The sequence below is a fragment of the Peromyscus californicus genome, unplaced genomic scaffold (genome assembly GCF_007827085.1).
Source record: "Peromyscus californicus insignis strain IS unplaced genomic scaffold, ASM782708v3 Scaffold_11__1_contigs__length_118956290, whole genome shotgun sequence".
Classification (NCBI taxonomy): Eukaryota; Metazoa; Chordata; class Mammalia; order Rodentia; family Cricetidae; genus Peromyscus; species Peromyscus californicus.
Genome location: NW_026294402.1, coordinates 113,666,131 through 113,681,703, shown reverse-complemented (window position 1 = coordinate 113,681,703; position 15,573 = coordinate 113,666,131). Strand labels below are relative to the sequence as shown.

Below are 15,573 nucleotides of genomic sequence, written 5' to 3'. Positions count from 1 at the left end.
AAGAGACATACAAAGATGGGCTGTGGGCCCCTAGAAAGGGACTAGTTAGTTGCCTTTTATAGAGTTCCTTGGACCTGCCATTGTTGTTCTGATGAACAAGAATTGGTACCTAATGTGTTCCCACCCTCAGCCCGGCCCCACATAGTTCTGAGGATCAAACCACAGTATTGCTCATGCAGGCAGCTCTGGAGTTTCCTCTTGGGACACACCCAAGAGCTTCCCTGTCCTGATTGTGTCACCTCCTGTGCCATTCTGAGCCTGCAGTTTGTCATGGACTTTCTTCACCTGTTAGGAGTGCAAAGGCATGTTGGGAAAGGGATGCTGGAAAGGAAGAGAAGATGGGCCTGAGAAGGGAGTTCGGAGGCGAGTAGATTAGATACCAGAGTCCAAGGTCCCAGCAGGATTGGTGAAAGGAGGAACCTGCTGAGCCAGGAGGGAAAACAAAGATTGACCAGCTAGCTAGAAAAACATTCACCCTCCCCCCCTGTCTCCCTCCCTCCCTCCCTCCCTCCCTCCCTCCCTCCCTCCCTCCCTCCCTCCCTGTCTCCCTGTCTCCCTGTCTGTCTGTCTTAATCTTAATAGAGAGATAGGGCTATGAGGAAGCAAGAACAGGGAGGTGGGATTGAGGTACAGAAAACAGGCATGTCATCTTTGGCACAAGACTAGTGGCTTGCTATAGAATCTGTTTTGCTTTCGACAGCCTGTCTTAATTCACTTAAGACCTCAAGAAAGAATGTGTAACATCACTCTGTTGTAGTTTTTGACTTGAGGTGGTCCAGTGCCGGGCTGGAAATATGCAGCAGGCAGCCTCTCTCCTGTTCACGTTCTCCAGACCATCTTCACCTTTTCCCTGGTGTGGGGGACAGGCATGACAGTAAAAGTGGCCTGGACTTTCTTTTTCAGTTTATCATTTGCTTTTCTGGGAATTAGAAGGTAGGCACCAAGACCCAGGACAGTGTTACTTGTTCTGCATGATGTGTGGTGAATCCCTCTGCTGGCTTACACAGTGATGTGAGATACCAGTCAATGGAAACTGCCCAGGCGGGACAACGTGGAACCCCGGGAGCTCATTTCTCTCCTTCCTGGGAGCAGTGCTTCAGGGTGGACCTCTGTCACTAGGTCCTCAAGATACCCTTGTCCCTGGAGGAGAACTATAGCACAAGATAATATGTGCCAATGCTATTTGTGAAATGTGTGGTCTTTCTAAACAATTAAAGGGATTGTTTTTGGTTTTTTATTTTCTTTTTTTGAACCAAATCTTAGAGCCAGCTGAGACTGTTCAATAATCTGGAGGATGGGATAATGATGTACCAGTAAATGTAAGTTCCTCCTTACGACATATGCTAGATGATGGGAGATGTAAAATATTACCTTCCCCCTCTTCTCTTGACTTTGTATTTTACTGCATGTTTTCTTCTTCATTTTTAATCAATAAAGAATAAATTGTCTGTAGTGATGTATGGATGCTTTTTTTTATGGCTGTTGATAAAGCGCTCTGGGGAGTAGGACTACTACAGATGAAATCACTACTTTTAATTTTCATGTGACCAGCATGAAGACGATGTGTATAAACAGTAAAATGAGCTTACTGACGTGCAAATTTCTTAGTAGAACAGCTTCACACTGCTGTGCTCAAGTTGGGGAAACACATGCCCCAATGGGAAGAATGAAGAGCACCTGAGGAACTGGACATGAGACGTTATGAACCATCTCCATATGTCTTGATTTTGTTCTGAATCTTTGATTCTGCTTCTGGTTTTAGACAGGGAAGGATACTAGATTCTAGCCATTGGGATTCCTTTCAGAAAGTGAAGAGCAGTGCTGAACTGGTCCCTACGGTGCTTAGCTACTGAAATGGTGTGGCTTTGTGATCATAATCTACCTTTCTGATCATGATCCTTCCTGATGGAAGTAGCCAGAATCTATGGCAGGACTGGCGTTTCTTTGAGAGTGCTGTGGAGCTGGAAACTGATGAAAGCTCACTTTCAAGATGAGCAAGTTAAAGAAGCAAACTGTGAGTGTTGTACACAGAGTCTGGGCCAGGTTCTCAGATGTGACCATGCTGTGTGCAAGTGGTTAGGTCAGGACCTGTTCTAATAGATGGGAGTGTCCCAGCATGGACACTTAGTTTTACTTTGTCCTTTGGGTCAGGTCATTATCCCATGTTAGTTTTTAAAGTAGACTTCAATTTTTAGGATAGTAGAGTTTCACAGCAAAATCAAGTAGAACGTATTCCCTACACTTAAACAACCTTTCTCTGCCTCTTAGGCTCCACATTGGCATAATGCTTTTGATACAGTTAATAAACTCCATCTGTGCATTATCACCCTAAACCCATAATTTACAGTAAGATTTATTCTTGCTGTTGTGTGGTCTATGGTTTTGACATGTATAGCGATATAGCCACCTTTATATATAATCTCTTGGCCCTATAAATACTCAGTTCTGCCTGCCCTGTTCATCTCTTCCCCCACTGACCCTTGGGAACGAATGTTTTTTGTTGGTGATGGATTATTTTTGTTCTTTTCCTGCCACTAATGAAGGGGTTGAACCTAGGACCTTATGCATGTTGGACAAGCACTCTTCCGTTGATTTTCATCCCACACGACCCATTGTTCTTTGTATAGTTAGCATCCCTCAGTGTGTAGTCTTTTCAGATCAGCTTCTTTGGTGTTCATCTAAAATTCTTTCATGTCTTTTAATAATTAATAACTTCTGTTTTTTTAGCACTTAATTCCAGTGTCTACCACAGCTTATCACCCACCCACTGAAGGACATCATTTGTGCTTCCAAGTTTGGACAGTTAAGAACAAAGCTCCTGAAATCATCTTTGTGCAGGGTTTTGTGTGGTCATGTGCTTTCAACTCATTAGACAGATGAGCAATGAGCATAATTGCTGGGTCTTAAGGTAAGAGTATGTTTAATTTTGTAAGTAAATTGCTCAACCATTGCTGTGGGATGTTCTGTATGGCAAATGTGTTGCTCTGATTGGTCAATAAATAAAACACTGATTGGCCATTGGCTAGGCAGGAAGTATAGGCGGGACAAGGAGGAGAATAAAGCTGGGAAGTGGAAGGCTGAGTCAGAGAGACACTGCCAGCCGCCATGATGAGAAACAGCATGTGAAGATGCCGGTAAGCCATGAGCCATGTGGCAAGGTATAGATTAATGGAAATGGATTAATTTAAGCTATAAGAACAGTTAGCAAGAAGCCTGCCACGGCCACACAGTTTGTAACCAATATAAGTCTCTGTGTTTACTTGGTCGGGTCTGAGAGGCTGTGGGACTGGCAGGTGAGAGAGATTTGCCCTGACCGTGGGCCAGGCAGGAAAACTCTAGCTACAAACCATGTTCAAAATAGCTGTACTATTGCATTCCTGTTGCTCTATACTCTTGGCATGCTCTGGTGATGTTAGTATTTTGAATGTGGCTGTTCTGTTAGGTGTACAGTAGTTCCTTAATTTGAGTTTCCTAATGAATGTGCTGTTGAACATCCTCATGTATGTCAACTTGCTTTGTGTATGTTCTGGAGACATGGCTATTCAGGTATTATTTTGAAGTAAGCTCAGACTTACAGACATATTTGTAAATAAACAGTACCAAAGATTCACCTGTATTTGCTTTATGGCTTCTCTAAATGTAAATGTCTCACATAATTATATACATCTATCAAGATCAGGACATTAGCCTTGATAGGATACTGTTGACTAATATCAAGCTAATATCCAGCTCTTCTCACTGTGAGACCCTGGAGAACATAATGTAAATACATCTTTGCTGGTTATGTTGACTGATCCTGTGCTTCAAAAGTGCCCACTACAGTTCTCCACTGTAAAGTTACTGCTTTTCTCTTTGTAGTTAATATTTGTGGGGAGATAAAGTTTGTGACGTTATGAATACTTTATACTCTGTCCATCTTTCCTGGCTGATTCTTTCCTAACAAATGTTATTTCATGTTTTCCAAATGGTTGTTTCCTATCATTGTTGGCTTCACTTTTTTTTTTCCTTTTTGAGACAAGGTTTCTCGGTGTAACAGCCCTGGCTGTCCTAGAACTCACACTGTAGACCAGTCTGGCCTCAAACTCACAGAGATCCGCCTGCCTCTGCCTCCTGGGGGAAGTGTGTGCCACCACCGCTGGTTGACTCCACATTTTTTTTTTTTTTTTTGTGATGACTTCACATTTTTAAACTGGGATTCTACCGTGAAGAAGGGCTTTTTCTTCTCACTGTGTGTTGGATCCACTTATTTACATAAATGTTCTGAATAAGAATACTCCAACTCGTTGGTGGGAGAGGGTACAATGGGGGAGTAGTGAGAAGGCATAAAAGTGCTTTTTATGCACCATATTTGACTTTGCCACTTACTTGAACTGGTCAGGGACGAGGGCAGTCACATCACTGAAGAATGCTTATGTACATGTGCAAGAGGAATTGTAGAGGGAGACTTTGTCCTGTGCTCTTGTTATCATTGATTGCTTTGGGGGGTTGGGATACACTGGGAGTACTTGTATTTGTTTTTAATCTAGTAAAAGCACTATCAGTTTCTCCCTTAATTAGAACTGAAAATGCAACACACACCTTTCCTATATTCACTCTTGCTTTCTTGATTTGTCTTTGGTCCTAAAAAGAAAGGGTCTTTTTGTGTGTCTCCTGACCTTCATGCTGCTCTGGGATTAGCTAGTATTACACAGCAACAGAAAAAATAACATCAGAAGATTTACACAGCAGAAGACTATCAAGGCCACAGCCAAGAATGGTCTCGTGGCAGAATTAATGCAGGCTGGGTTGTACTTTTCTTTGAAAATTTCATACATGTTTATCTTAGTCATGTCCACCTTCTACTCCCTATTTCATACATGTATATCTTAGTCACACCCATCTTCTCCCTGTTTCATATGTGTATATCTTAGTCACACCCACCTTCCACTTCCTACTTCCTACATGTATATCTTAGTCACACCCATCTTCTCCCGGTTTCATATGTGTATATCTTAGTCATATCCACCTCTACTCCCTATTTTCCACTTCTCCCTAACACATCTTCTGTTGTGGAATAATCTTTTTGTACACTGTGAAGATGTGCCATTCTGATTGGTTTAATAAAAAGCTGAATGGCCAATTGCTAGGTAGGATTTTCAGGCACACGGGACACTGGGAAGAAGAAGAGGGGAGTCACAGCCAGACCAAGAGGAAGCAGCATGGACAGTACAGAGTAAAGGTAATAAAGTCATGAAATAAAAAGTAGATTGATAAAAATTGGTTAATTTAAGTTGTAAGAGCTAGTTAGTTACAAGCCTAAGCTATCAGCCAAACTTTTATAATTAATAAGTCTCTGTGTCATTGGGGAGCTGGCGGTCTTGACAAAAAGATCCAACTACATCCTTCCCAACTTTGTCTTCATTTTGTTGTTTTTAAAGTTTTAAAAGATGTGTTTATGTTTATGTGCATGAGTCTTTTGCCTGAATGTATGTATTATGTGCATCATGTGCATGCCTGATGCCCATGGAGATCAGAGAGGACATTTGATACCCTGAAACTGCAGTTACAGATGGTTGTGAACTGCCATGTGGGTGCTGGGAACCAAATCTAAGTCCTCTGCAAGAATAAGAAGTGCTCTTAACCATTGAGCCATCTCTCTGGCCTCTTGTTTAAAAAACAGTGAATAATCGACTGAATACAGTTATTAGACATAGGAGTTCATATGTGCATGGATCTAAAGGAGCATGGTCAACCTATCAATGGCCTTTCCTTCAAAGGATGTCTCTTTCTTCAGCAGCAGCCATCAACTGCCATTAGCACCTCAGCTGAGGTGAAGAAGGAGTGTGGGGAGAAGCAGGAACACACCAGAACTTCGCCTACTTACTAGGCATTGACCAACCTTTTCTCACCCCTTCCCTCCCTGTGCCCCCAGGGACTCTGGTAACCCTAATGCTACTCTTATCTTGTGTGAGATAAAGATTTTAAAGATTTCACGTTTGAGATCATGTGGTGTTGGTCTTTGTATGCTTGGCTGTGTTCAGTTACTGTAATGATCTCCAGTTTGAAGTATGTTATCACAAAGAACAGGATTTCATTGTTTTATGGTGAATAATATTCTGTTGTATATATGTGCCACATTTCCTTTATGGACACTTTGGTAGTTTCCATTTCTTAAATGCTAGCATTTCTAACTGGCTTGATCTTGCATAGGTCCTGTGCAGGTAACTAACTACAGCTGAAGGAGCTGATGTGTGCAACAGCCCTGTCATATCTGATGGTCAGCATCCCGCACCACTCCACCCCAGCCTGCAGCTCGGAGATTCTCCCCGCCCTTTCTTCTGTGTTGTCCTGTGAGCCTCATGTGGAGGTAGACACAGATGTTCCCTCTGGTTGAGAACTCACAGTGAATAGTTAAGAAGTCTCAAAATTAACCACTACCCCCTACAACAAGAAGCTTCTTTGATCGAGACTGAGAGCATCACACATACATGAATATAAAAACAAAAGTACTTAGGAGACAGTTTTACATTATAGCTATTTAACAAAACAAAACTCAGAGATTATTTCCCAGGGCTTAAGACTTTAGTAGCCAGGGAATTTGATCATGTTCACAGACCCAGGCATAAATTTCCTTCTGTAGAGCAGGCCTCAAATCCAGCTGAGAACCGTTGGGATAGCCTATGACAGTCTTGCCACAATTGCACCAGGAGGTACATTTTGCCTGGCATTGTAGCATGTGGGGATGAATGCTGGGTAAAACCATTGATAAAGGACTTTTACCGTGTACCTGTCATATCCCCACTTCTGGTGAGGTTGCAGACATGCTCAGAATCTGAGTTTTTAGTGGTGGGAAGGCATAAGACTGGGAACTGTTGAAGATGTTATAGTTGGAGCCAGTGAGGATGACAACTACATCTTGTTGGAGATTTTGGCCTGGAAAGGTGTTCTTCCGTACTGTTGTGATGCTGTATCTGTCACAGCCAATAAAGCATTCTCAGATGAGTGTGGTTTTGTTTTTGTTTTTGTTTCTCTCAGGTTCATTCTTGTCGGTCTAGGGAGATAAGGTATAAGCTGACAGGTGTAGCTTCTCAAAGCTGGTTAAACATTAACTCAGCTGTCACCACAGCCCAGAGCAGCAAGCGCCCCAAAGCCAAGTTTCAGACCTGCCTGGTGTTCCTAGACTAAGGAGTGAGCAGCAGACATGGCTCACTTTGCACAGGTCATGGCTGAAGTGGGCGACTTTGGTCGCTTCCAGGTACAGGTGACCATCCTGATGGGCATCCCCAACTTCCTGTCTGCATTCTTCGTGTTTAGTCAGATCTTCATGGTCCTTGATGAGGCTCACCACTGTTCAGTGTCCTGGGTCAAGAACCACACTTTCAACCTAAGTGCTGCTGAGCAGCTGGCAGTCAGCATCCCCAACGACACGGCAGGCAGGCCTGAGTCCTGCCTCATGTTCCGGCCCCCTCCTGACAACGCCAGCCTGCAAGACATCCTCAGCCACCGCTTCAATGAGACCCAGGCCTGTGACTCAGGCTGGGACTATCCTGAGAACAGGCCTCAGTCCCTGAAGAATGAGGTAGGACTGCCTGTTCTCAGGCTGTCACAGGCCTGTCTGTTCCTCTGGCCCTGTGCCTTTGGTTGATACTTGCTGTTTTGTATCTGTCCTGATGCCTGTTTGGGTTTATGCTTATTGCCTCCTTTGCCAGTCATCCTGGTCCACTGCCCCTGGTGGGCATCAACAGGCCAGCTATATCCTGTGCCCAACCTTGAGCTCTGTATGCCAGTTGATTGCATGTGCCACTTACTTTCTCTGTGTGCTCTGCTGCCTGAGTTTCTGTTCATTTCTGCATGCCCTCTTGTCCCTGTCTTTTGACTTGTCTCTCTGTCTGTCCATCTGCCTGCCTTTATTCTTCTCCCTACCTGCTGTTCTCTCTGTCCATTTTATAAGATCTGTCTGATGGCCTCCCTTCCTGTCCTGACTTACCCTGCCTCCGTCCACGTTTATTCACCTGCCTCATTGCTTGCCCATGGTGCTTTCCTGCTTTTCAACCTCTACCTAGTTCTATACATGCCTGCCTGCCTATGGGAAACAGTTGTATGATGTCAGTCAGAAGTCAACAATTATATGATATTTCATAACATTTTAAATACTCTGTGCTCAATAACTCACTATGGTGCTGAGGGTAGCCTTGGCTCACAGTGTGGGAGCCATGGGGTTTAGATGATAAAGTTGATCCTGGCTGCTATGCCAAGTCTTACATTCCCTATTTCCATTTCAGTTTGACCTGGTGTGTGATCGGAAGAACCTGAAGAGGACTTCACAGTCAGTGTTCATGGCTGGACTCCTCGTTGGGGCCCTTGTCTTTGGGCCCGTCTGTGACTGGTATGTGCCACTGACCCAGCATGCTTTAGGCTCCTGCTGCTGACTCAGTTATTCCCTGAAGTTTTGTTAGTCATCAAGATAAGTCCTCATGCCTGCCTTCAAATGGGGCTCCATGGAAGACCCTGTCTCCTCACTCTGACAGAGAGCCGAGGACAGGCCTGCCTGGGAAGGCCTCCTCACTTCACAACATGTCCCTCTGTTAACTCAGGATTGGCCGAAGAGCCAGCATTCTGCTGCAGCTGTTTTTGTCAGGCCTCATAGGCGTGGCCACAGCCTTCGTGCCCAGCTTTGAGCTCTACATGGTTCTGTGCTTTATCTCGGCTACTGCTGTCGCTGGATATATGATGAGCACCATGATCTTTGGTGAGTATCTGGGCCCTGGAGCCTTCAGGTACAGTCTGAAATCTGAGCTCTTCAGAGCTCCTGAACAGCCTGTGGGGATAGTTTCAGTCATTTGTACGCTAGGAGGTCATAGCAGAGCTTCCTCTGCTGGGAATGTACACAGTGCTTAGCATGATACCATCTGGATATCATGGAGAGTGAGTGGGCAGATTCCGCCCCAGTCTCAGCCTTGTCTTCACAGTTTCAGAATGGGTGGGGCCGTCCTGGAGAACAAAAGCCATGGTCCTGGCCCAGAGCAACTTTGCCATTGGATTGATGGTGCTAGCAGGCCTGGCCTATGGTGTCCGCAACTGGAGACTCCTTCAGCTAATAGGCACCACACCAGTCTTCTTGCTTGTCTTCTACTTCTGGTAGGGAGACCCTTGGCAGTGATAGGCCACCCTCTGTTGGGAGTGCTGTGGTAGGGTGCAGAGGAGGGGCCTGTGGAGCTTGGGTGGGAGACTCAGTGTGCCCTGGAATTCTGGGCAGCTGCACAGGCATCAACCTCAGTATCAGAATCATGTGTGGTTGACAGGGTTTTGCCAGAATCTCCACGGTGGCTCCTCTCCCAAGGAAAGATAGAGGAGGCCAAACAGCTGGTCCAGAAGGCAGCTTCAGTGAACAGGCGGCCACTTTCTCCAGAGCTCCTGAGCCAGGTACCTGTTAGCAGGCGCAGGCTCACCCCTGCCTCAAGCCAGTCTCTATGCCTGTGTCCCGGCCCCTCATTGTGCCCTTCTTCTAGCTGGTCCCTGAGAAGACAGGCCCCTCGGGGAATGCCCTGGATCTCTTCAGACACCCCCGTCTCAGGAAGGTGACCCTGATTCTCATTGCTGTCTGGTAAGTGCCCAGGGCCTTGTCCCTCAGTGAGGACAGAGCCAGAGGACTGCTCTGCAGTGTGTCACTGGAGGGATGGACAGAGGCTCTGTGAGCATCGTGGTCTCTCCCCTGGTGTGAGCTCCTTGAGCCAGGCTGTTCCTTTGGGTATGACTTGATGTACACCCAGCAGTGACAGGGATACTTGGTACTTTGTAGGTTTGTGGACAGTCTGGTGTACTATGGCCTCGGCTTCCAAGTGGGGGACTTTGGCCTTGACATCTACCTGACACAGCTGATATTTGGGGCAGTGGAGTTGCCTGCCCGCTATTCCAGCATCTTCATGATGGAGAAGCTGGGTCGCAAGTGGAGCCAGTTAGGTTCTCTGACTCTGGCAGGCGTCATGTGCGTCGTCATCATCTTCATCCCAGCAGGTACGAGGCTGTCTTCCTCCCTGCCAGGGCTCTCTGCATTGCCGCACTCCCCTTCAGGACCAAGGCTTCCCCAGGGTTTGGGCGTAGAGGGTGAGGCACTTGAGCAGACAGGGAGGTGTGCAGGCTTAGGTGATGGTGTCCTTCTCTCTGTATGGCTGACCTGCGTTCTCCTCCAGGTCTCCCCACGGTGGTCACTGTGTTAGCCGTGGTGGGGAAGTTTGCCTCATCTGCTGCCTTCACCATATCCTATGTGTACACTACTGAGCTCTTTCCCACCATCATCAGGTGAGAACTGCTGGGGTGACTTTGGTTCTCTGCCCGGGGGAATCTAATATCACCCATCCTTCTGGCCCTTTGCCACCAGCCACAGGCAGCCAGTGAGCTGCCTACGGGCCTAGGCCACTGGAAGTTTAGAGCAACTCCCCAAGTCGCCACAGGACACTGGAGGACAGAGAGACATGGGCGTGCCATGGCCTTCTCATGACCAGAGTGTGGGACGGAAGTAAGAGCGAAGGCTTGTGCTGCTTTCCCCAGGCAAACAGGCATGGGGTTGGTGAGCATCTTCTCCAGGATTGGGGGCATCATCTCACCGCTCGTGATGCTGCTGGAACAGTACCACAGGGCACTCCCCATGCTCATCTTTGGCAGCCTCCCGATCGGGGCAGGCCTACTGTGTGCTCTGCTGCCTGAGACACGGGGCCAGACGCTGAAGGACACCATCCAGGACCTGGAACAGGGGTGCCTCCCACGGTGAGCATTGGCTTCTGGGCCTCACATCAGGAGCCCTCTCCCTAGAGCCAGGTCTCCCCATCACATTATTGCTTACTTGACAGCATAGTGCTCCTTCGTGCCACAGATTCATGTTTTAGGTCATTTTCTTCCTACAGATGATGATAGGAACTCATTTGAGGATCCCATACTGGACCACTGCTGACTTTTTTCTTCCCTTGCAGATCTTCAGTGGCACAGTCTCCTGAGAAACAAATGGTGGTTAAAGGAAGAAGTTCTAGCCTCAGGGTTCCCATCGGCCATCCTCCTCCTTCCAACTGTGGTTGTTAAGGGCTTGTTCATTTACAGCAACAGATCACACAGTGGATACCGCTGGGGCCTGTTTTGAGGGAGGGACAAGACCAGCTTGTTGGTCAGAACCAGCCTCTCTCTCTCTCTCTCTCTCTCTCTCTCTCTCTCTCTCTCTCTCTCTCTCTCTGAAGTATTGCCTAGTACCATGTTTGAATTAGGATCCTGGGTGTGTCTTTGTCTTTGCCTCTTGGATTGTGTCTGTGCCATGTCTTGGTGAGCAGGATCACAGAGGAAGTAGTGTATGCATATGTAAGATATCAATCACAGCACAAGCCAGAGCTTGGGGAAGCACCAGTAACGGTCTTCTCCTTGTTCCCACCTCTTAAACCTCCCACTGGGATTCACATTGTCATACCTGGGCCCAATGTCAATGCAAACCCTTGGAGAACACTGTGAAACTATTTCTAGAGCGTCACAGATTCTTTGAGAAACTTCCTCCTTCACACTTGGTCACCTTCTCTTGTCAGGGTGGGTGTGAGCAGTGCTGTACCTGTACTCTGTGCATCCAGTCATGGCTATTTCGTACTGTTCTCTTTTGAAATCATGGACAAACATGTTCTTCAGCTTCCTACCATTACCATACTATGCCCCTCTAATAAAAAGAATACATACAGAAATGGGAAAGTGCATTTCAAGGCTGAAGCCGTTTACTTCTCTGAGTGATGTGATTATGTATGTGCTCTCTCCTTGGCAGTGATTATCCTGGGAAAAGACTTAAAGGCATCCTTTATTGACACAGCCATATTGCAAGTGTTTTCCTGTTGCTTTTGGTTTTGTTGTTTGTTTTGTGGTATGAGCTGTATTCCCAGACCTGCCTTTGGGGTCTTTGTAGACATTATCTTTTCCATTTCTTAGGTATTGGATGTCTGGGGATAAGTGTTTTCATTGTGTAATGTTTAATTTTCATTGTCAACCTGACTGGATTTGAATCATCATGAAAGAACTACCTGGGTATGTCTGTGAAGATGCTTTTAGAAGTCTAACTGAGGAGGAAAACCCTTCCTGAATGAGGGCAACATTATCCCATTGGCTAAGGCCCTGGGTGAATAAATAAAAATATGGAAGGGAGCTGAGCAGCCGAGTTCAAGTCTCTACTTCCTGCTACAATGACTTCTCTGCATTGATTTTTCATGACTCCCTGAATGGAACTGTACCCTCAAACTGTGAGCCAGAGTAAATTCTCCCCTCACTTTCTTTGCTGAGTATTTTGTCACAGCAATGAGAAGAGTAGCACAGAAAATTGGTACCAAGGTTAGGGGCTTTCTGTGATAGACCTGATCATGCAATTCTTAGGCCTTCAGAAATGGTTTGCAAGAGGAATACAAGAGTTTGAAACTTTAGGCCAAAGGATCCCTAAAATGCTGTAAGCAGAGCTTAATGGACCATTCTAGTAGGAGCTTGTAAGACAAAAACATTAAGAGAAATGCAGGTAGTCTCATTCCACTTTCCAAAGGGAAACAAGCACTCCACTGGAATTGGACTGGATGCCTTTGATGACACATTCTGTCAAAGAGTTTGGCTGCATTTTATTCCACGAGAACTTGAACGAAGTCGAATTCAAAACACTTATGAGATTCCAGCCAGTACACTATCAGGCTCTGATGTGACTATTGCTTATGTATTCAGATCTGCAGTATGAGAGAGCAGAAAGATAAGAAAAATGTGAACTTTGTTGGGAATGTACTGTGAGCAATTTCAAGTTGCAGATAAAGAAAATGCCGGCAAAGCACTATTCTTAATTTTTAGAGGAATTAGCACCATTAAAGAGAATGTAGAGACAGTAGAAAAGGTATCTTTAAAGATAAGCCTCCACCTATGAAAGGCTGGTATTTGTGAAAATACAGGTTCATTCAAAGGAAGAGCCTGACCTGAGTCAGAACGGTGCGGAAGGAGTTCCCCTGTTCAGAAACAGCCAAATAAAGAAATGGTTTTCCCAGGGTGACCATACAGAGGCCACTGCAAACTCTTAACTGTCATCCAAGGGTGCTAGGCAACATCTCAATCTGGCAACAGGACTTTGCAGCATCATATACATGGTACTCATTCTGTAAGCACAAAAGATAGAGAAGTGAAGGGTCAGGGATGCTTGCAGCAAGGTTCCAGAAAGCTGCTGAGGCCAAGCAGCATGTGATGGGTTTAGAGTCCCTCCAAGGAGACTTTTAGCGACCATTATAAATATCTGTTAAGGTGTAGAAAGCAGACACAAGACAAGAGGCAGCCCAAGTGAGCAGTTTGGGGTAGTGGGCTGGGGCTGCCCCAGGCTATCATTGGAGCCCTTCTGAGTGTATTTACAAGTGTCCTGGTCCTTTATCTGCTGTCAGGTAAAGGTCTGTCCTTATCAGTAGCTAATTGAAGGTCATACCTGCCTGTGTTGTGAATCATGTCCTCTAGGTATGACATGGCCACATCAGAGCAGCTGTGATTCCCAGTGTGAGAATGTGATAGGATAGGAGGGTCACTAGACCTTGGCCTGAGATTACAGTCTCTGCATGCCTTTTTCCTCCACACTGATTTTATGTTATCTGTTCCTGATGCATGTGGCCTTGAGAGATGCTAGAGTCTGCAGAAGGGTGAAAGTTCACACTGTTTATTCAGCTTTTAGGAGGTTATCACTCATCTAGGATTGGATTTTCAGTATACAACTGTTGAAGGTTATCCACGCCTCTGTAACACCTCGTGCATACTTAGTAACCCAGTGAACTCACTAGTTTACCAAGGTGGACTTGGGTGGATCATTTCTGTTCTAGACATGGTGGTCTGTAGTGTGAATAGATGCTTGTTCACATCTCCCTAGGGAAGTAATGCTGTTGTGTGTTCTTGTCTGTATCTTGACAAGTACAACAGAGGGTCTTGATAGGGAAAGACAGGCTAGCATGTGGTGTGCCATCCCTGTCTTCAGTAGGGTGCTGTTGAATAGAGAATAGCTTTTACTCTGGGGACATGGTAGCGGTGGGACTACTGCTCAGCTCTATGGTTGTCATTGTTGAAACTGGTACAGGATCCAGATCTCAAACATAGAGGGCAGGAGTCTCCCCAATCTAGACCACAGATTTACTATTTTATAGTGGACAATTTCACCTAGTATTGTGGTTTAGATAAGAAAGGCTCCCATAGGCTTATATATTTGAACACTTAGTCACCAGGGACTGGAACTGTTTGAGAAGGATTAGGGAGGTGTGGCCTTGTTGGATGAAATATGTCGCTGGGGTGGGCTTTGAGTTTTCAAAAGTCCATGTCAAGTCCAGTGTCTATCTTTATCCTCCCCCAACCCCTAACTCCCTCACCTGTAGATCAGGATGTAAACACTCAGCCTCATTCCTGGTTGTCTGCTGCCATGCTTCCTGTCATGATAATGGCCTAATCTTCTGAAATTGTAAGCAAGACCTCAATTAAATGCTTTCTTTTGTAAGAGTTGCCTTGGTCATGGTGTCTCCTCACAGCAACAGAGCAGTAACTTAGACAGCTAGTATGCACAAGGTCTTGGGTACTATTTCTAGCAATAAAAACACAGTAATGGGTGATTTTGTAGGTCACTTTACACTAATCCTCTCAGATTCTATTCTTGGACGCCCCGACTAGAGATTAAAAGCAAAAGGGTCTAGCAATCTGACCCCCTGAGATTAAGACCACTACCCTGCTGTTCTGTGAATCTTGAGTTCTCTCAAGATGAACAGCAAAATCAACATAAAATTCTGTAGCTTTTCTACATATCAGTAGGAAACATGCTGAGAAAACAGGAAAATCAAGGAAACACACACACATAATCTTGGCAAAGGGAATGAAAGACTGCTACAGTAAAAAGTTTAAGGCACTAAAGAAATTGAAGAAGAAGGTAGAACATGGGAAGATGCCTCATGCTCATGGATCTGCAGAATTAATATTTTGAACATGGATATATTACTAAAATCAATCTATAGTTCAATGTCATTTTTCACAGAATTTTTAAAGAGTCTAAAATTCATATGGAAGCACAAAAGATCCTGATTAGCAGAAAGCAATGATGGAAGTATTGTGTGTAAACCAATGTAATACAGCAGAGAACCCAGAAATAAACCCATGCAGCCATAGCCGTATGATTCTTGACTTTAGTGCCAAAAATATGCATTAGAGAAAAGAAAGTCTCTTCAACTGATGGTGCTGGGAAAGCTGGGTTTGACATACAGATAATAAACCAAATACTTATTTCTCACTCTGATGTGGAATAATCCTTTTGTACATTGTGGAAATGTGTTGCTCATTCTCATTGCTAATAAAAAGCTGATAGGCTGATAGTTAAGCAGGATTTTTCAGAGCAGAGAGAATGCTGGGAAAAAAAAGGACAAAGTCAGAGGAGTCACAGGAGAGACACACAGGAAGCAGGAGATGAACATGCTGTGCTGAAAGAAGGCACCGCTACGTGGTAGAGGGTAGATAAGAAATATGGAGTCAGGCAGTGGTGGAGCTTAGCACTCGGGAGGCAGAGCCAGGCAGATCTCTGTGAGTTCAAGGCCAGCTTGATCT

The 15,573-nt window shown here is 45.4% G+C and overlaps 1 protein-coding gene across 1 annotated transcript; it reads left to right on the top strand.

The window, feature by feature from the left end:
* Positions 1–508: 508 nt before the first annotated feature.
* Positions 509–15,502, top strand: LOC128101158 (solute carrier family 22 member 13-like). Its single transcript, XM_052724014.1, has 10 exons — positions 509–7,558; positions 8,262–8,365; positions 8,574–8,728; positions 8,949–9,117; positions 9,282–9,402; positions 9,489–9,583; positions 9,779–9,993; positions 10,170–10,278; positions 10,528–10,743; positions 10,947–15,502. The coding sequence occupies exons 1-10, from the start codon at positions 7,181–7,183 to the stop codon at positions 11,050–11,052; spliced, it is 1,668 nt and encodes a 555-aa protein (XP_052579974.1). The 5' UTR covers positions 509–7,180; the 3' UTR covers positions 11,053–15,502.
* The last annotated feature ends 71 nt before the right edge of the window (positions 15,503–15,573 follow it).

What these genes read in the sequence shown, in the direction of transcription:
- LOC128101158 (XM_052724014.1), top strand. Translation starts at nt 7,181, where the DNA reads ATGGCTCACTTTGCACAGGTCATGGCTGAAGTGGGCGACTTTGGTCGC. An exon ending in CTCCAGAGCTCCTGAGCCAG is followed by an intron (nt 9,403 to 9,488) that starts GTACCTGTTAGC and finishes CCCTTCTTCTAG; the next exon opens with CTGGTCCCTGAGAAGACAGG. An exon ending in CATCATCTTCATCCCAGCAG is followed by an intron (nt 9,994 to 10,169) that starts GTACGAGGCTGT and finishes GTTCTCCTCCAG; the next exon opens with GTCTCCCCACGGTGGTCACT.